The sequence below is a fragment of the Monodelphis domestica genome, chromosome 6 (genome assembly GCF_027887165.1).
Source record: "Monodelphis domestica isolate mMonDom1 chromosome 6, mMonDom1.pri, whole genome shotgun sequence".
Taxonomy (NCBI): domain Eukaryota; kingdom Metazoa; phylum Chordata; class Mammalia; order Didelphimorphia; family Didelphidae; genus Monodelphis; species Monodelphis domestica.
Genome location: NC_077232.1, coordinates 66,676,185 through 66,697,918, shown reverse-complemented (window position 1 = coordinate 66,697,918; position 21,734 = coordinate 66,676,185). Strand labels below are relative to the sequence as shown.

The 21,734-nt window shown below is 41.0% G+C and overlaps 1 protein-coding gene across 22 annotated transcripts in view; it reads left to right on the top strand.

The window, feature by feature from the left end:
* SOX6 (SRY-box transcription factor 6) overlaps positions 1 to 21,734 on the top strand; it is a 673,059-nt gene that overhangs the window by 576,909 nt on the left and 74,416 nt on the right. For all 22 annotated transcript variants that reach the window (XM_016423408.2, XM_056802165.1, XM_016423409.2 and 19 more), the window contains 3 exons: positions 520 to 669; positions 5,074 to 5,254; positions 8,934 to 9,121. In XM_016423408.2, the coding sequence (XP_016278894.2) occupies positions 520 to 669; positions 5,074 to 5,254; positions 8,934 to 9,121 (519 nt within the window). The remainder of the gene's footprint in view (positions 1 to 519; positions 670 to 5,073; positions 5,255 to 8,933; positions 9,122 to 21,734) is intronic.

The window sequence follows — 21,734 nt, the reverse complement described above, 5'->3', positions numbered from 1 at the left end:
TGCTTTCCCATTGATTAGAGCTCTTCTTCAGATGATAGGGATGGGAAGAAAAATGCACATTTCATTTCCTTTCAGATCTCAAAGAAAATGGGAGGAAAGAGGGGCTTGGCTCTGCCCTACTTAGAAATGAGGGCCTTGAAAATCTAGTATCTCTGTGGATCTTGGGATTCTGGAAGAAGAGAGAATTCTTTGAAATTGTTTATTTCTTAATGGCACTGAAGTTCTCACCTGCAGAGGTGGGTCTGGCCCGACCTGTACAGAGTAAGAAAAATGAGTGATGCTCTCACTGTACATTTAAGTCTTGAGAAAGGTTCAGATAGATTTCTCAGCAGGGGATTTAGGAAGCTTGCATGGATAAGCATTTGAGGGAAGAAGCCCTTCTCTCTGCATGACCAAGAAGAACAACATGATGAAACTTTCAGAAAAATAGTATCTAAGAACTTCATATCCTGGGAAGTCTTTCTAAATACTACTTCTCCCCCATTGAAGAGAGAAATGTTTGCCTTTCTTGTTTTGCAGCAGCTCTATGCGGCCCAGCTGGCCAGTATGCAGGTGTCACCTGGGGCAAAGATGCCATCTACTCCGCAGCCACCAACCACAGCAGGGGCGGTCTCACCTACTGGGATGAAAAATGAAAAGAGAGGGACAAGCCCTGTAACTCAAGTTAAGGTACTTGTCTCTTGAGGGGTGCTGGGAAAGGGGCTGAGAAAACTACACTGCAAGAACTCGAGAAGCCTAATCTGCGTTTTGGAGTTGAACTGCAGGGAATCCAGCCATTGCAAAGAATCCTACAGTAGTCATCCATTGGTATCAATTTTAGGAGCTTGTTGACAAACAGGTGTGTTTCCCTGTAGAAAACAATAGCGCCATATTGGGAGATCTTCACCCAGATCTCAAGTCTGAGCTCTGAAAACTTGCTTCTCAGGAGCAGTCTTCCCCTTTCCCCAAATTTTGGGTTTTATTTTAGAATATGCATTAATACGAGTGTCAAGACTTTGCTCCATGTTTCTTAGATGGGTTCCTGTCTCTTGCTCATGCATAAAACCAGAACAGAAGGAGCCCAGTCCACTCCATCCACGCTTAGGAAGATAGAGAAAAGTTCCCAGGTTGTGCTTTCTCAAGTTGTGAATATTTCTCATTCCCAACTTAGCATACATATGTGTCCTGGGGAATGAGGCTGGTTGTGCACCAGCCATCACTTCTCAAACTCTGGAGGACTACACTGAGCTGCTGGGTACTCTTGTAATACCTTTGCTGTGGGCAGATGAATTTCCTTGTGAGGAAGCCACACAGAGCTTGGCAGAAACATAGAATTGACATGGTATACCCCTCAAATTATGGGGTGCAATGTTACCTATAGCTAATACTGGTTCATTTTGTTACAGTATTTGCTTTCTATTTGGGATTCCTAAAGTCAAATAGACCAACAGAAATGGTCACATTTGGTAAAATAACCTTCTTTTTGGGTAGAGAATGTGAAGTTTAAACATTTGCTTTTAGCATTTGTCAAAAGCACTTGGGTACTCAATATATTCTGCAGTTATTCAATCTGGCCTTAGAAGATATTTGATAGGTCTCCAGTAAGAATAGACTTGATGCTAATAAGAGAAACAGGCAGAATTTGATACTGGCAATGACAAATTTAATGAAATGATCTGATTTTCCAAAATTCCAGTAAACTTCTGGGATCACATAAAGACTTTTTAAGGAAAAAAAGGGGGGAGCTCTTAGAAATTAAAGACCATGAAAGTGAAGATAGCACAGAAAATATCATGAGGAATTAACATTTTTGAAGAAATAAAATTTACTTCAGATACATATAATTAAAGAGGTAGAATGGTATAATGGATAAAGAATCTGTGTTCAAATCTTGCTTTACTCAAATTAATTTTGTGATCATGGACAAGTCACTTAATGCCTTAGTTCCACTGGCAACTGTTTTGAGATTGTATTTTGCAGATAAGAATTGAAGATCTGCAGAAGAAAATTTCTACACCAGGAGTTCTTTTTGATGATGAAATAACTGATCCAGATGCCTATTTCCCTACCCGACCAAGTCTCCAAACCCAATCCATATAATTAGAATCCTTTGAGCAAAAAAAGAGTCCCAAGCTTTTGCCCCATTGTTCCAAATGCTGGAATTTGGTGACCAGGAGCTTTTAAAATAAGCTCGTGGCCAGTTCCCATTTCATAAGACAGCTCTGATTATGGGTCGGCCCTGTCTCATTTATTCACATCCTCTGTGTTCACATTGGCAAAGGAGAGACAGAATACTCCACTGGGAAGCAAAGCCACTTTGTTTAACTGTTGTTGCCATAGTGTGAGGGATATCAAACACCAGTGACTTGGTATATTGAATATTGAGTACTTTAATGTGCAAAAGTCATTTCACAAGTGAGCCAGCCAAGTGGATCTGTCCCAAACCAAACCTTCACTGGATGAGTAAAATTTTCCCTGGTTAAATTTAAGCATATATCTGCTGGAATGGAAGCCAGTACCATTCCAGCTTTGTTGGCCAGCTGAATTCTATTACAGAGTTGACCACATGCAAATTCTTGGGGGTTTCCCTACATAATTTAACTCAACTATACTTTATTCTACTAAAAAGGAAGCCTTCTCCTTTATATTTATTCCATTACATGCAGCATCACAGGGACCAAAAAGAAATAGATAAAAAACTCAAAGTAAAAGTTGTCGTGGGAGCAAAGAGTTCCCTATGATCTGACGAGAATATTGTCATTCCTCGTCCTTGGGCTGTGTCTATCTAACTGAGCTGGTATTAGCGTGGATTTGTCTCCACAGACTTTAGGGGTGGATCTCCCTTTTAAATTCCAGAATTAGTGTTCTAAGGGTCACTTTACTTTGTGACTGATGCCACAAAACAGTTTGCGGAGGGTTTCAATTCAATCCATATTCAATACAACCTGTACTGAAAAAGTGACTACTAGGTGCCAGACACCGAGTATACAAAGACATTAAAAACGAGACAGCCCCAGATGACATTCTACTAGAAGCCATGAGGAGAGCCTTCCAAATGTCCCAGGAATACACTTTTCCCTTCTTGCACATGAAATATTTTGAGAGCTAGATTAGCATAAGGAAGGTAGTTGAAACACAATTGCATGGGTTGATGCTAAGTAGAGGTAAAATGAATATTTCAAATAAATTGTATCCTTTGGTGAGGATGGTGAGAAACAAACATTTGCTCCTTTACTAGGAAACATGAGTATTGGACTTGGACGGCACTTCAAATCTTGCCTCTGACACTTATTAGCTATATGAACTTGGGACAGTCACTGAAGCAATTTACCTCGGTTTCCTTGATTGTAAACTGGGACTAATAATAATAGCAAAACTACTTTTCAGGGTTCTCATGAGGATCAAATGAGATGAAATGTCAAGCACTTCACAAATCTTAAAGTTTTACATTATTATTATTATTATTTTCCCCTAAAACTCCTTTGGATTAAAAGTGGTAGGAAAGAAACCTTAATTCAGTAAATGATTATATCTTAAAATGTGCCTTTCAAGCTTGCCAGCAGAATTCATCTTGTTTCAACAGTTACTCGAAGCTCATCTATAGAAAATAGGGAACTCTGAGGAATAAGGAATAGTTTGATACCTTTATTTTAATTACTTCTGGAGCATCACTGCAAGCCAGGTTGCCAGTGCTTCTTCCTCCAGAGGAGAGTTACCAGCTAATTCAGCTCAGTGGTCATGCCCAAGAAGCCCACTTCTTTCCTCTCTAGATCCTTTTTGTTTGTTCTTTTATCTTTGCTCATGCCCTCATGGATTGCTGATCTGGAAGGGCCCTTTAGCCTCATCTAACATCTTCATTTTAAAGATAAGGAAACTGAATCTAGAGGGGAAAGTGGCCATTAGTTAGTGAAGGCAGAGCTAGGTCTACTTTTTACATGGTTTGGGGCACTGGGGGAGAGTGGGTTATTCTCTGTCCCCAGTCCTGCTGTATGCTCAGAAGAAAGATGCTGAACACCTTTAACTAGAGATAGATCTCTCCAAGCCCAGGGGTCTGGGCAGCTTGGGACTCATTCTTCCCCAGGGACTTTTCTTTGACTATATAACGAAGCAATTCTGAGCTCAGGACCTTTAAGTGAAAGTCTCTCCAGTGTGTGCAGACTTCTTTCCTCCCTCTCCCACCCCAGCTCTCCATCCTTCACCCATTGGAAGAGTACTTTTGTGTTGGCTAAAGAAATAGGCTGACAGGGAGGCTCTCAAGGCCTAGCTGAAATAGAATGAAAAGCGAAACATTTGTCCTCTGTTCAGTGCAGAAGGGACACGGTCTCGAAATAAACATTCCATTAAATTTGGCAATACAGAATGTAAAGTGAGAGAAAGACATCATTTTCAGCATGTGAAATAAATTGCATATAGCATGGCATGTAAAATATAATTACAATGCTTGCTCTTTTCAAAAATTAATTTTAAACATGGGGAGAGGCCAGAACGTAGACCATGAAGAGTGCACACACCCAGAAAGCCACATGGGAGACACAGCCAAGCTACAGTGTCCTGGGCAGGGGCCCAGGAGGTAGGGGTGGGGTGGGGTGGGGGGTGGGGGCAGGGAACTTTCCATGTTTCCATTTTTAAAAGACTCACAATTGTTTAATCTAAAATTGTGATTTTGGGGAAAAAATTAGCCACAGAGCTTATTCATAGTCCCAGGATCTTTATAGGGAGAACATGCACAAAAGCACTAAGGAGCTCCTAGAAATTTTAAATAATTCTTTGTAAATGCCCTAGGTTAATTTGGATCTCTGAAAACACATTAGGAAATTAAACTGTAATGTGAGCTAATTCAAATTTTAATTTGGCAAAAAGAATGATCCAACTACATAGTTAATGTAAATAGAAGCATAACACAGAGAAATTAATGAGGTTTCCTTTCGATGAATCTTCAAGGAAGTAGATAATTAGCTTCTTTTGTTATTATTGGAGGAGAATGTGGCATTGTCTCAGAGGTGTAAAATAACTGTGGCTTACTAAGTGATAATGTGTTTCATTTGTCTTTCTTTTTTTTCCTTTTTAATAATTATTTATGTTAAACTCTCCTAGGATGAAGCTGCACAGCCACTGAATCTCTCAGCCAGGCCCAAGACAGCCGAGCCTGCAAAGTCCCCAACATCTCCCACGCAGAGCCTCTTCCCAGCCAGCAAAACCAGTCCGGTAAACTTGCCAAACAAAAGTGGCATTCCCAGCCCCATTGGAGGAAGCCTGGGAAGAGGATCCTCTTTAGGTAAATGGCAGCATGGGGCAATAGTAAGAACACTAGATCTGCAGAGGGAGAACTTGGCCTCCAGATTCAGCATTGCTAGTCACTGTCTGAGTGACCTGGGACAAGTCATTTGACTTCAGTTTCCTTCCCTATCAAATGAAGGGGTTGGATTGGATAGACTTGGTTTGGTGACCTCTCAACTCTAAGCCCTGAAGTCCTATAGGCTATCGCTCATAACTCAATAGTGGAAAGAGGGCTAGATTTGGATTCAAATCCTGGCACCCCTGTTTCCCATCTGGGTGATCATGGATCACTCAGTGTGCTGCTCTGAAAAATGACGGGCTTTGATGACATTTCCTTTAAGTTCCCTTCCAGCTCCCAAACTGTGAATTTTTAAGGGAGGAATGTTGGATAGGGAAAGAAATCTTTAGGTTCCAGTTTTAGGTCTTTCATGATAACACTGTGCTCCTTTGGGCAACTCATTTTTCCTCCCTAAGTTTCTTCACTTTTAAAATGAAGAGATTGAGCTCAATAAGTCTCTTCCTAAATTTTCTGTAAAGGTCCACACTATGGTCTGACTCTAGAATCCCCTGGAATAGACCAGAGGGGAAGTGAAGATGGAACCCAGTTATCCCCAAGACCAGTTCATTTGTTCCCCTGCAAAAGCCATGTGGGAACATTTTCTGTGTCTGAATTAGGAGAGAATCACATTAGGTTCATTTGATTAGAAAATAGAATTTGAGAGAATCGAGGCAAGGTTCAGGCACTGTTTTGAACTCAATTTGGAGTCAACAATGTTCCAGGGAACATTTTACAAGTAGTTTTATATATGTATCAGAAGAACCAAAATAATAGTGCATGGATCCATAGAGGCTGTAGAAAAAAAAAAAGGTGTGTGGGGGGGTGGATTCTAGTAGGGAAGTAAACTAGATTTGGGGTCAAATAAACTGGGTTTAAGCCCCATTCATTGTGTGAACTTGACCAGATTCCTTCCCTTCTTGGGCCTCAGTTCCCTCCTCTATTCAATGAGAGAATTAGGTTAGATTATTAAATTAAATTAAATTAATTACCTACTGTAAGGGTAAGAGGCAACATCTATAGGTAGGGAGGCTGCTTTAGAAGGAAGTTCTGACTTACACACACTGTCTATGTGATCCTAGTCAAGTTATATAACTTTTTCTCACCCCTAGCCAGGTCATTTTAATATGTGTGTGTGTGTGTGTGTGTGTGTGTGTGTAATGGACCTCTTTGGGACTGGTGAATCCTATGGATTTCTTCTCAATAATATTTACTAACTGTATTCATCAGTGAAGGAAGTACTAAATTTCAGTTATAGAGGTTGATGAAAATAATGATGTACAGATTTTTCTACCCAAGTTCATGAACCCTTGAAATCAATATCCATGGACCCCAGATTAAGAATCTCTGCTCTAAAATTAAGCTATGGAACAGACGCTGGTCTGCATTTGGTAGTTTTCTTATAGAGATTTCCCTATATCAATGGAATCCCAGATCTCGTTTTTTTTTTTTTTTAAGTATCAGATACTGTACTAATTACTATAGGATACAAAGACAGGTCCTTTGTCCCTCTAAAATTTATATGTATTTATATATATATATATATATATATATGTGCTAAATGATTGTCGGTTAGAAAAAATTACCCAGAGTTGGGTTTAAAAAGACACGAGAATTCTTAAATCACCACATGGATGTGTATACACACACGTGTACACACCAGTACGTTCTCCCACGCCCCTAGCCACTCCTGCCCACTATGTTCTTGTATGCATTGCCAGCTGGTTTTTCCCAGCTGGCTGGCCGGTGGGGTGGCATTGAGTATGAATGTACGTTCATTTGTCTGTGTGCTGGGGAGTGCTTGAGTTTGCCTGTAGACAGGTGGATTGAGTTCAGATCTCAACACAGCCCTCCAACCCTATGAGGCTGGCTCTAGAATGACTCTAATCCAAAGGACTCATCTTGCAACTCATGGAGGAAATGAGTTTGTTTGATCTAGAGATATTTCTTCCCTCCCTATAGAGAGGCTTTTTTTCTCTCTCTGGTCCATGGAGGACTAGGAGAGTAAATATTGAGCCTCCCTTCCTTCCCAGCTTTGTCTTTCTATTAACACTATGCCCACGCAGGCAGCCCACTGCTGTTTTGATGGGGGCTGAGAACAGCACGTGTTGGGGAAAGTGGGGCAGGCAGGGACTCTCATTCTCTTTGTAAATAACTTAGGCAGCATGATCTGTAGAATGCCTCATTAGCTATCTCCAGCAGTTTGGGGATACATCCTGGCTGCAGTAGGGAGTGCCATGGATCACCTCCCTCCTATTCTTTCCTACACTGGATACTCTCTCTCTCTCTCTGTCTCTCTCTCTTTCACTCTCTCCCTCTCTTTCTCTGTCTCTCCCTGTCTCTCCCTGTCTCTCTCTCTCTCTCTCTCTCTCTCTCTCTCTCTCTCTCTCTCTCTCTCTCTCTCTCTCTCTCTCTCTCTCTCTCTCTCTCTCTCTCTCTCTCTCTTTTCCTACCTCCTTCTCTCCCCCCTCTCTCTTTCACTCTCTCCTGCACTCTCTCTCCTCCCCCCTCCCCTCTCTTTGTGCGTGTCTCTGTCTCTGTCTCCCTCCCCTCTTCTTTGTCTCTGTCTGACTCTCTACCTCTTCATTCATAGAGACATGGGCACATCTTTGATGCTTTCTTAGGAGAAACTCAAGACAACTGTCCTACATCACAGTAGGTTGGTCTCTAGGTATATTCCTTAGTGCCAGAGTGGCATAGTAGAGTTTAGGTGGACTAAGAGAGCTAAAAACTGCCCAAGAGGATAATAACAATATTAATACTCATATCACTAAAGATATAACATGGCTTTGTGCTTATTATGTTAGACTAGGAGTCAGGAAGACCTGAGTTGGATTCTTTCCTTGTATATGTGTTAGCTAACCCTGGCTAAGAGACAGTATCTCTGAACCTGTTTCCTCATTTGTAAAATAGGGGTAATCATGGCACCTATGCTATTGGTTCCTGTGAAGATCAAATGAGATTGCAGATGTACAATGCTTTGCAAATGTTAGAATGCTTTCTCCATGTCATCTATGATTAGTATGAATACTCACTGATGATAGTGCACATTAATGTGACATTTGATGCTTCCAAAACTCTTTCAAACATTATCTCCTTTGAGGCTGGCAAACACCAATCCTCCAATGAGTCCCTGTGACAGATCACACTGAAATGGGCCCAGCTTCCAACTCTAGGGATGTTTCTTGAGGCATTTTTACACCCATTTTACAGAATCAGAAACTGAAGCCCAGAGAAGTATAGCTTTCAGCCAGGAGTTTGTTCAAGGCCACACAGGACCACTCAGGCTACACCAGTTCTCTGCCAGCCCTTTGCTATTAAGTTCTGTTGACCTGCTGACTTTCTAGCAATCTAGCAAGCCGATTGGCTGTATTTTAAGTGGGTTTGCTGAAAGGAGGCTGCTCTTCTTGTTGGGTGTTTGCATTTTCCCCCAAATGGTTTACCCCATTGAGCAGTTTGCAGGATGTGAGAGGGAAGGGAGTAGGCAGTGGGGTGGAGCAGAATCACTTGCTTGTCCTCACCACTCACCTCATACACACTATCTCTGATTTGGCAGGATAGCCGGTTAGTGACTGTGTTGTGATGTCCCAAGCTTCCTAACAAGGGCATCCTGTATTTACAGATATCCTGTCCAGTCTCAACTCACCTGCCCTATTTGGGGACCAGGACACGGTGATGAAAGCCATTCAAGAGGCTCGGAAGATGAGAGAACAAATCCAGCGGGAGCAGCAGCAACAGCAGCCGCACGGCATCGATGGCAAGCTCACCTCCATGAATAGCACGGGCCTGAACAACTGCAGGAATGAAAAGGTAAGATGGAAAAAGAAGAAGCTTCGGACCAGGCTCCTAAGCAGTGCAATGCAGGTAACCTCCAGCCATGTGCTTACACCAGATGACAGCTTTGCCCTCCACTGTGGAGTTCATGAGCTGCTCACACCTGACTCACCTCACCTGCTTTGGGATCACCAGTTGTGGGTTTGCTGCATTGCTGCCTTGAGCCTGAAAGCTTTACTAGAAGCTAGAAAAACAAGCAACCCTCCCTCCAAAAGACCTCACACATTCTTCCCCGCATCCCCAGGCAGCATGTATTCTAGTATGTACACATGTGTTTACAGACTTACCTTTGGAATGTGGTGTGCAGATGAGACACTGAGGACAAGGCTTGATCTGGGGAACGTGGAGGGCACAGCCTCTCTCCTCCCCTCTCCTCCACCAACTCACTTAAGTTACTTAGTATATCAAGGGATTCAGGGGCCCAGAGATCCTAGAAACGATTCCATTTTCAAAACAACAGTGAACACTTTGAATCCTTTGGCTTCCCAGATGGATCCTTTCTTGTGCTGAATCGGCAAAGGGTAGAGGCAAAAGAAGGAGGCCCATAAGACCAGTGTTCCTCAGCTTTCTAGCCTCCCTATCACTGGCTGCCTGAGCTGTCAATCCATGTCAGGTCAGCCAGAGTGCAACAATTAAAATGATGGGTGGTTGACTGATGATGGCTCAGCCAGGCAGTGGCATTGATGGAAAAGGGAGAGAGGAAGGAAGGGAAGGAAGAATAGCAGTCATTTGGATTCCCCTTGCTTCTCCCACCCCTCTTCCCCCATCTCAGCATTTCTGTGGACTTTGTCACTACCCTCCGGATTTCATTAGCAGAAGATATCGTTTTATAGGCTGCTGAGATGTCAGTAAAAGGCATGGATATCCTTATCTAACTCTCTGTTGGCTTAGCTGTAATTAGCCACTGCTCCCTCAATGTTAATTCAATTCAGCCAAAATATATTGGAACTTAGTTATTATGCTGGAGATAACAAAGTAAAACAATCCTTGCCCTCATGGTACTTATATTCTACTGAAAGGAGTTATGAGTTGTTAGACCTTTTCCTCTGAGTAGATTTGGATGGGGTAGAAAGGAGAGAGGGAGAAAGGAATAATGTTTGTCTGGTATGGACTGGCAGAACAAGGGGAAACAGATATAGCATCAAATCAGGAAAATGGTACAGAAAAAGAAGACTTGGGAAAACATCAACTCCTTTGGTTTCCCAGGGACGGCTTTGGACAGAGTTGGAAAGGAAAGTTGGTGGTACCCTCAACTTAGTCCTATTAACAAATTTAAAAATGAATCCTCCTATCCACTGATAATAGTGACCACTGGACTGTCAGGTATGCCTGGGCTCTCCATCAATATACTGCTAAACCAATCAATGATTTTTTTTTTTGCAATTAATATATTGACTTCTCTGAGTATTGACTTCTCTGAGTATTATCTTCATAGATTCCCTTGAAGATTATGGAAAGAGAAGCCTAAATTTATTTTAGTTTTGGTCTGTGTTGGCAAACCTATGGCATGCATGCCAGAGCATGCTGGATGGGGCTGCTCCCTTCCCCATCTCCAAGGGAGCCTGAGGACATTTCTCACATGACCCACTCATCTGCCCAGCAGCTCAATGGGAGCACTTCCACCTTCCTTTATTTGGGGTAAGGCAAGGGGATCACCTGCAGCATGTGTTGCAGTTTGGACATTCTGTCTCTAAAAGTTTCAACATCACTGGTTTAAGTGGTTCTTCTAGATCTATGAGGTTCTCAGAATGGGCATGGACATGGGTTAATCTACATGGTTAATTTGATCCCTTTCTGAATAGGCTAATACAAATAGCCACTGGAAAGGCAGAATTCTATGAATAGTATACATTCACATTTAAATTGGTTTATTACTTTACTAAAAGTTGGTAGGTTTGGGCTAATTTTATGATTGTTGCTGTCAGTACTATTACATATAATAAGGAGACAAATGCACATTTCTATAGTGATCAACAATTTGCAAAGTGCTTTCTTCCTTCGAAAGCTCTGTTAGATCAGTAAAACAAAGGTTATTATACCTATATGACAAATAAGGAATTCAGAGGGATGAAGTAACTGTAGTCACGTGTCTAAGAACTGTCTCTTTTAGGTTTTGAACCAAGTTCTTCCAACGCTGTGATATCATATTGTCTTTTCTATCCCCCACATTATCATCCCATAGAAACAGTCATTTGATGCAAATAACCAAAATTATTAGTGCGTAGTCTATAGGGACGCTGCCTTAGGTATTTTGTTTGTGGGAGGGAAACACATATACTGGTTTTATTTATGCTCTTGGTATTGTAAGCATTTAGAATGGATTATGTGTAGACAGTGGTTTGATTTGGGGAAAAACTAAAGGAAATTCAGTGTCATGATCAGAATTCAGTCTTCAAGCATGGCATGCCCTGTGCAAAGTTAAATCTGTGGCTTGGACCCCATGTAGTCAGGCAAATCTCTGTCCTCAGGAGTGAATTGGTGTTAGGCTGGACCTCCCTTCAAGTTTGTGATTCACCCCTTGGTCAGACACCACAACCCTATCATTCTAAAGGCTCATGCACAGCTGGAATGGAATGGAAGCAGCGGCTAGGCAGGATCCAATTTGAATACTAGAAGCTTATTTCAAGTTTCTTTTCCTAGGAATTTTGCTGTATTCATCTAGAACTGGAGTTCTTAAGCCAGGGTCCACTGATACCCTAGAGGATAGGTGGAAAGATTTCAGGGGTTCCATGAACGCAGAGAATTAATTTTAGTTTTCAATAGCCTTGAGCTTATTCCATTTCCTTCATTATTTAAAAATATTATTCAGAGAAGTGGTCCATCAGACTTCACAAGACTGCCAAAGGGGCCCATGACACAGAGAAGCTTAAGAACCTCAAATCTAGAAGAATGAAGACAGATTCTGAAATGTTAAATATTTTTATTTTGGAAGGTGTAGGTAGGACAGAGGAGAATGAGAGGTAAGAGATGATAATCTGCTTTTCCTACTCCTGATGATGTTATTAAGAAATACCTGCATTTGACCTTTTGATGTGTGGTATATACATAAAATTGACATTTGTCCCAAATGTGATGTCTGTACACATATGCATTTGTTGCATATCCATATAATGCATGTATATGTATCTACAACATGCTTTCAAGCAAATATGTGTCTACAAATATATTTACCCCTGGAGGTGTTACAGTCTATTGGACAAATTCATATTTTGGCACTTTAAAATGAAAGATTTTTGACCTGATAGGCCAGAACGGCCCCTTTGGAGGCGTTCTGGTTGGCTGTATCCTTGGGCGTTTAGGGATTGTTAAATATGTAGCTTATAGGCACAATAGACTGTAACGGCACCTTGGGAGGGGTTCTGCTCCATCGTTTCAGGATGGCGTGTGCCCACAGATTTGGAAGGGTCTACTAGCATAAAGTGCCTCTAGGAAAAGTGTCTGGTCAGGGCTTTTGCCTTCTCAACTAACACAATTCCACTTTTCAAGCCCAGTTCTAACTCTCCAGAGTAGTTAGGTCACACTTGTAGTCAAACTGCTCACCAGATTTTGCTGTTGTGTTATCTTATCCAAAGAGAATTTTATGACGATTAAGATTGAATTTTAAGTCTCTTGCTTCTGAATCTTCTAGAGACAGAATTAGGGTCCCTGGCTGGTCTGTGGGAGTAAAAGAGTAAGGATTATCAGCAGGGTCAGTTTGCCTTTTGCAATTAAAACATGGTATCTAAGAGAACCCCAAATGCTTGAATGGATCCGTTTTCTACATGCACACAGAGACCTGGATGACAAGGAGTCTTCTGATGATGCTCATTCTCATGACCTAATCGGATTGATGACTGTCTTCTGATCTGGTGTCATGAGTTCAGATGTTACCTTAGGAATAGTCTGGTTGCTTAGCTGAATGAATGTGAGTTGAGATTTCAGGACATGCTTTACAGGAGTGGCAGGGAGGAGATGGGGGTTCCACATTGCCTCTCCCTGACATGGTTTCATAGAGGACCAGATGGTTATTGCATTGTTCCCACCTCACAAAGAGATTAGAGAGATTAGAGTAAAAAAACCATTGAGCAGGAAGGAATTGAAGTGATGTAGTCCAATTCCATTTTTTACAGATATAGACATTGAGGCTAATATCCCGAAGTAATCTGGTCACTATGTGTCATTGACTCTCTGTATCTGTGAAATGGGGATATAACATTTTCACTATCTCCTAGGAGTTCTAATCCAAAACCATATAATTACTGTTATGTGATTCTAGGCAAATAACTTAACCCTTGTTTGCCTCAGTTTCCTCGACTATAAAATGGGTATAATAAGAGCACCTACCTCTCAGTGTTATTGTGAGTATAAAATGTGATAATAATTGTGAAGTGTTTAGCATGGAGTACCTGGCACATAGTAAGTGTTACAGAAATGTTAGCTTTTTAGAAATAGATATAAATAAGATGGTTTATCATTGTTATCTCAGCCTTCTCATCTTTTTGGAAGGAGTTCCATTTGAAATGGCCTTAACATAAGGCCTTTTGTTACCATTATGCTTTTTTAATAAATGTTCTATTCCTTGGGCAACTCTGGTCCTGTGATTTCCTTCTTTGTGAGGGAGGCAGAGTAGCTGGCCTTTTATTTCCTCCCAGTATTAAGTCCTATAATTTTTTTGAAAAGATGGAATTATCAGCTGGGATTATTTTTTCTTATGCTTACTTTCTTATGTGAAGAATAATACTGAAAAGAGCCAACTAATATTTCCTCAGGACTCCCTTCACAACCACCTCAGAAGGTATGACAGTAAATATAATTTCCTTCCTTTTTGCAGATGAGGGAAACAGAGGCACAGCAGGGTGAAGGTTGCCCAGAATCACAAGGTAGTAAATAGCCAACACTAGGATTTGAACCCAGGACCTTTTGCTTCAAGTCCAGTGTTCGTTCTTCTTTGTGGTGCTGTATAGATTCATCCTGGCAAAGAAATAGTTCATAGTCTCTATGTAGAGTTCAAAGGAGAAAAAATAGACAGCAAAACCCTGAAGCTCTATAGCCCAGGCCTGCCAATTCCAGAGATAACCATTTATTTTCTGAAAATGCAGAAATCTTTGCTTTTCCCCGGCCTCCTCACCCACTGAGCTCACTCAGGCTTTCAGCTGATGTAACACTGCCCCCTTTGATTAGAAGTGGAAAACATACTGGACACCAAGCCAGCCCTCAGCATGGCAGTGTTGTGGTTTCCTTGCAGCTCCACAATTGATTCAGATACCCATTGTTGCATGCCAGGATAAGTTTAGGCATGAGATCAATCTAGCCACCCAACAATGAGGAAAAGGAGGGTGGTGAAGGCATTGTTCAGGAGGGCGTGTTTGGAATGAGCCCTGCACCCAGCACCCAGGCTAGGGAGGGCATTGCTCATAGGTGAATGGAGCCACTGAATGGGGATTAGCACTTTAGTATGCAATTGATTGATTTCAGTGGCCATAAGTGTCTTACTCAGCTCTCATGTGTCTGATGTCCCTGATGTCACAATGGCCCCAATTCATGTCATGGCACGCCTGAGGCAGAGTTCAGTGTTCTCTGTGACACTATCATATCCTACTTGGGTGCCCATCTAAGTGCATGGGATAGCACACATATGTGCACACACACACAGACACACACACACACACCCTGACATCCCGGGCTCCATTCCTTTGATGCAACCTAGAAATTCACAACTGAGCATCTTACAGGCAGGGGGAAAAAAATCCCATGAATGGCATGGCATAGTAGAATGACCCTAATCTTGGAAAGTACGACTTCTAGATCTGCTTCTCTTCTGCTCCTTTCCCGCTGTGGCACTTTGGCAGATTACTTTATCTTCTAGAGTCTCAGTTTTCTTTTTTGTAAACTGGGAAGATGACTACATCTCCCTATCTCCCATGAGATCTAAAGGGTTTCAGAACTGATGATAAGGAGCTGTAGATGGGTGAGCCGTTGTTGTTTTTAGCGACTGATCTTTGGCCATGTTACAACTTCTTCGATGCTAGGGTGGAAACACTTTGGGCAGTTTACACAATGGTGGTAGGGGAAAAGAGGATGGTAACAGATTTGAATTGCATCTCCATGAATCTCCTACTTGAAAAATCAGGCAGTCTGAGAAGCACTGAATCTTAGAGGTGGATGGGACCTCCATAGAGAGCTGGAGAGAATTTAGAGTCCCAAGTTCTATGTTAGGTTGTCAAAACAGAGAAGACAAAAGACATACCGTGAACCGTCCAAAGTCTTGCAAGGAGGAAGTGGCAGAACAAGGCTTTGTAACCCCGTAATCAGTGTTCTTTACACTCTGCTGCCTTGACTCTGTTGCTGAGCAGGAACACTTTAGCTGTTGGTTTTTAAAGCCATCCATTCTTTATCAGAAGCTATGGAACTAATTCAACTTGCATTTCAGAGCTATACATCCCAGTCTTAAAGGAGTGAGTGTGAAACAAGCTAGAAAAAAGTCACTCAGTTATTACCAGCAACAATAAATATTTCTGGTATTCTTTAAAGTTTCTGAAGTACTTGCCATGATTTTTCTCATTTGAACCTCAGAAGAGCCTTGTTAGGGAGGTACTACATGGATTGTGTGCCCTAGTTTACACTTAAGGAAACCAAATCTCAGTGTGTGTTAGGAGTTAGATTCAAACCTCATTGTACCACACTGTGTGTGTATGTGTATGTGTATGTGTGTGTGTGGGGGGGTGCATCTAGTACATTTCTTCAGATTTGGGGAAGGGATTCCTGAATCTCGGAAGACTTGGTTCGTGCTCATGGATGCACAAACATGCACAGAGGCTAGGTCCTTCAGAGAACAGTGGTCAACAGCATGTGCATCAGAAGCCCTCCTCTCAAGTCCTGGTCAGTATTTAAAGTCACAGGATTGGCCAGAGAGGAGGGGAGTAGCTACATCCAAAGATTCCAATGTTCCTTTGATTCTTTTGTCAGAGCTCCTCTGGGAGTTGCTTAGCTACTAGGTTAAGGCTTAATACGACAACAGTAGCAGCAGCAACAAACTTGCTTGGTTCCTTCTGTCCCTGCACTCACAAATACAATGTCTCTCCATTTACCAGGTGCCTGAAGGAGCTTCCTTGAGGACAGAGGTTATAGATTATTATTATTTTAAATCTTTAACTAGAGTACCTCTTCTGTGATAAAAGGACAGATAATTTCTTCCAAGGGGCAGAGTCCAGAAATGGGGCTTCCCTTCCACAAACTGGAAAACCACCATTTGGAATAAATAGTTTTGTATACGTTTCCCCAAAGGGTAAATAAATGGAGTTGCCTTAAGAAGTAAGATTTTACAAATATGGGTATCTATAGAGTCAGCTCACCACTGTATGGCAAATCCTTTCTGACTCTGTCAATAGCTGATGTTAGGACTCCTCACATCTGGCATGTTTTACTGTATTCATGTTAACTTTTAACACAGGTTGGAGGGTGGAGTGGGGAGATGAACACCTTTAAGAAATGGCTCACCCTTCTATTGTATTATGATCATAGAGAGTAACATAGAAAAGTATATTATATAGCCTTTTTGCTCACAAAAATAGCACCAGAGAGATGGAAGATACCCTAGAGGTCATTTGGCTCCTTCAGAATCCCCATTTAATACTTTAGGAAAGTCTAGTCCACTCAGGATTCAGATGTGCTAGTCACACTTATCCAGTAAGGCACTTGCAGGGACCAGACTCAAAACTCCTTTCTTAGGTGTTCCAAGCTGTTGTTTTATAGCCGGCAAGCTCTTTGCCTATCTCTTTCTAGTCTTCCCATCAGTGGATAGAGAGATGACTTCAAAAACAGCAACCCTGGCTTCTAGGCTTTCTTTTGCCACATACTTTCTGCGAGACTCTAGATCAGCCCCCAAGCCTCTCCATAATCTAGACACTCTACAAGACCATGAACCACAGAGAAGGGGCCAATCTGCTTTGTTCGAAGTTTCCTGAACAGGGAGTTGCTAGTGAAATAACCTCATAGACACTATCTCTATCCCTGTCACTGAAGCAATGTTCTTCCCTATTTTTTATCAGGACCACACTTATATTCAAAGACTCACACTTATATTACCTGTAACTCTCAACAATGCTTGAATTATTATCTCCATTATACAGATGAAGAAACTGAGACCTAGAGTGGTTAAGTGACTTTCTAGGAAGGGAGGGTTTTATCACATAATGAATGCTGGAGCTGAGATTTGAAAAGATTTGAAACCAGCTCCTGTAACTAAGAAGTCCAGTTCTTAGAATATAGAATATTAGAATTAAAAGCCAACTTAGAGATCATCTAATCTGACTTCCTTTTAAAAAAAATGGAAGCAGGGGCCAGACTCAAACTCCTTTCTTTAGGCCCATTGAGATTAACTGACACACTTAAAATTCTTCTTCTTCTTAAGAACAATAGCAATAGTTTTACATATATATATATATATATATATATATATATATATAAAACTTTGAAATTTGCAATATATGTAATGTGCATATATTGTGATATATATTAAAATTCATTATATTACACACATATTACATATATATAATTTATATTTTATAAAATATTTTAATTTTATTTTAAAATTAATTTTGTATATTTTATAATTATTATCTTTTATAATATATATAATTGTATTTGCATATGTATATAAATATATTAGTGAAGTTTGCAAAGTATTTTATAGCTATCAGCTCATATAATCCTCCCAGCCAACCTTTTATTGTTATTTACATACAATTATAAATATAAAAATAAATATAACAAAATATAATATTATTCTCTTCATTCCATAGACAAGAAAAAGGAGGCCTGGGAAGATTAATTAACTTTTCTATCCATGGTCACAGAATAAAAGTATCAAAGGGAGAATCTGAACCTGAATCCAGAGTTCCCTCAGACCCAAAGCTGTGTTTTTAATCTGAGGCCAAGTCCAATGCCCTTTCCAAACCATTGTGCTCTCTGTTGGTCCTAGTCTTGTTCTCCAAAAAGGAAGAAAAAAGATCTGGTTGCAGATGAATATAGTAGGAGAATATCTTATTAGAGGATGCTGCCAAACTAAAGTGTGATTTATCCTTCTGGGATGTTAATGATATTTTTTTCTTTCTATCATACTTTCCCACTTCTTCCCTGTCCCCCTGTCACTTCTTTTCAGGCTTTCCCATGTAGCTGTTGGAGATGAAAAGTGCTGATCTCATAAAGTGGAGGCAAGAGCAGCCTATATATCTCTAGGTTGATCTTCATTTGAAGTAAATGGAAAGCATCCCCTTTCCTTGTTACAGACCTCTGCCTCTCTTCTCCTTCCTGTCTTTAGATCAGGCCTGTTGTAGTGTAAGCATTTTGGCACAAATGCAGGAATAAACACACCCACAAAGCTAATCATCCTTGAATTATCCCACATGTCATGAATGACTAACATGATAAACAGGATATCCTCACTGGGCGTGACCCATGTGGTGTCAGGGAAGTCGATGTCATAGATCCTGGGCATCAGATGGATTGGATGTTGGTAGCCACTCACCCAAGGTAGCTTTTAAGTCATACCTGAGAGGACCTCCTAACTTCCCCCCTCCAAGTTCCTCATCCTCTTAATTACCTACATCCCCCAGGTGACTTGGAATACTCGGTCAAGACACTGAACCATTTTCAAACATTTAAATTGGAAAAAATTCAAAACACATGTGGTCAAGAATTTTTCAGTTACATTCTTGTAAATATATTTAAAGAAAATTAAGTAAATATTTATTTTGCTTTCTTGATGACACCAGAGAAACTGGATTGGAGTCCTTTGATTCCTGGGAAACCTTTTGTAAAGAAACTTTTAATAACAAAAGCAGCAAAATAAAAAGGGCAAATCAGATATTTGAAAACCAAGTAAAGCTTGAAGATGTAATGTTTGGTTTCAGTGTAAAACAATAAACTCCTAAAGAAGCCCAATTCATTTCTAAATGTCATCCTTGGACCTTTACAACGTTTCTTGATTTTAATAAGAGCCATAACTAGGGTAGGGCAACTCGGATTTTTTCTCAGGGCACTAAAATTTAGAGGGAGATGAGAGCATGTGAAGGCCTTCAATAACATAAAACAACCTAGTTTAACTCAAAGTTATTGAGAAGTTTTAGTTTATAAGAGGAAGCTCCAGAGCTTCTTCTCCTCAGGGGTTTTACACCAAGAAAATTACTCCCTTAGCAGAAGCTTCCTCCTGACCCAATATGTATTTTTTCTTTCATGTAGTTATACTTTGATGCTCTTTCTACCTAACCCCCAATTCCCCTATTCCTCTCACCTGTGTTTTATGTCACTTGCCATGGTTACAAGCCCTACTAGTTACAGTTGTGATTATAAAAGAGATCACTCACCCCTCAAAATCAAATCTAAGTAGAAGGAAAAGAGGTGAAAGCTGGAAGGGACCTAGAGATGATGTAGTAGTATGACTTCCTCATTTGGCAGATAAGAATAATACAGTTTAGACAGGGAAAGGGACTTAATCTGTGATGATGCAGGAAATTATTAGCTAAATCAGGATCAGCAGAGGTCTCTTTGACCCCAACCTATTGCCCATTCTATTATGTGATACTGCCCCAGGGCATAAGAAGAAGTTTACATTTCTTAGAGAAACAAAGTCAGCCAACCAAAGTTTATTGTGCTTCCTCAGATCCATGTGTGAGTCTAGGTGCTCCCAAGTGACCCTGAAGCAAGATCACAGAGGAAAGGGATATATGCTCCAACTTCAGGGGTTTCATTTGTCAATGATGACTTCTGTTGCATTCCTAGAACCTTTGTATGGGACTTGGGATACACTGGGACTCTGGAGACTGTAGTTTTTGCTCCATCATTGAATGTCTGTGGGGCCTGGAACAAGTTACTTAATCTCTACTTTTAAGAAAGTAAGATGATGACCAGCAGTAACTCTCAGAGATGAATTACAGTTGAAAGCCTAATAAACTTAACCATGGAAAATCCCACTTTTTAGAGGGATCGAACATTTGTTTTTCTTGCCTGAGAAAAAGTCACAATGGTCTAGGACTAGCCAGCAGGTTTGGCTGCCTGAACCCAGTTTGGCTTTGAATGGGACATACTGTTCTCTTCATTTCTGTATTCGTACATGAGATATTGGTATGTGGTCCCTTTTACATGCAGATCCTGGGATGAGTATGCCACTCTGTGGATACTTGGCATCCTCTGTGCAAGGCCTGGTATTAGGACCTGGCTCCTAGCCTCACTGATGGCCTAGACTGTACCTTCTTCCTGCCTTCTAAACTGACCTGGCTCCGATCAGCACACATATGTAATTGTCAGCTCTTTGCCAGAATTACACTTTGAGCTGCATTCCAGTCAGCATCTTTAGATGCTCATGAATAAGATTAAGGCCCCCTAAATGCTTTCTGCCCCACAAGGGACAGCCCTTTATCGAGGGATTACCCTCTTGTATTTATTTCTGAAAGCCCTCTAAGCTCTTTCCGCCTTATTATTAGTGAGATCAGCAGCATCAATCCTGAGATGCCACAAAGGGCGCCTTTTAAAACACATTTCCCTGGGGCCACAGCTCTCCATCTCCCCCAGGTAGCTGGAGGCCTCATGACCATTCTGGGGAACACTGCTTACTATTTTGCTGCCCTTTCCCCCAGCTTCATATGGAAAAGTCCCCAGGATTTTCTGCCAAAGAAAAAGTTGAAAAAGATGGGTCAGGATAAGGTGGTAGTCATTGCTTGTTCTGTCACTACAGGTTAGTTATCCTTCATTTCCATATCTATAAATTGAGCTTAATAATCATATCCATACGTGTGCTGATAAAAAACAAAACACAGCAGTCAATTCTCCAGATACACACATTCATATCCATACACACTGAACACACTTGTATGTTTATAACGTTTGAAGGCTTATAAAGCATTCTACTCTTAATCCAGTGTCAGGAGCCTCCTCACTCTTCCTTGCCCATGACATTCCATATCCTGAATGAACGTTTTCACTGACTGTCCCCAATACTTGGAACTCTGTCCCTCCTCATCTCTGCCTCCTACCTTCCCTGGCCTCCTTGAAGCCTCAGCTAGAGTCCTGTCTTCTCCTAGAAGCCTTTCCTTGTCTTCCTTAGTCTCAGTGTCTTCCTTCTGACTCTGTCTTCAGTTTACCCATCAAAATCTTATTTGGATATAGTTCCTTGCATGTCGTCTACTCCCTTAGACTGTGAGGGCAGGGGCTATTTTGTTGTTTTCATTCTTGGTGGCCTTTCTTTATATTTCTTTGTATCGTTGTATTGTTAATCAGTCTCTGACACGGTATTTACTAAATGCTGGTTGAGTCACTGACTGTATATACATGGACTCATTGCATCAGGAGATTAATAGCAATTATACGACATAAAGACATTTCCGTGAAATGGAATACTAGATTTTCAAATGAAGTCAGTTGGTTATACACTTTCTATTTCTTAGAGACATAAGAACTGGTGCAATTCTTCTCTGGGCAGTACAATGGCATTCATGATGCAAGTACTTAGACTCTGTGGAGTTTAAAATCTGCTAGGAACATGATCTTTTTAATCCTAATAACACCCTGCAAAGGAGATTAGTGGGAAGAATATGGTTATTTTCATTCGAAGGCA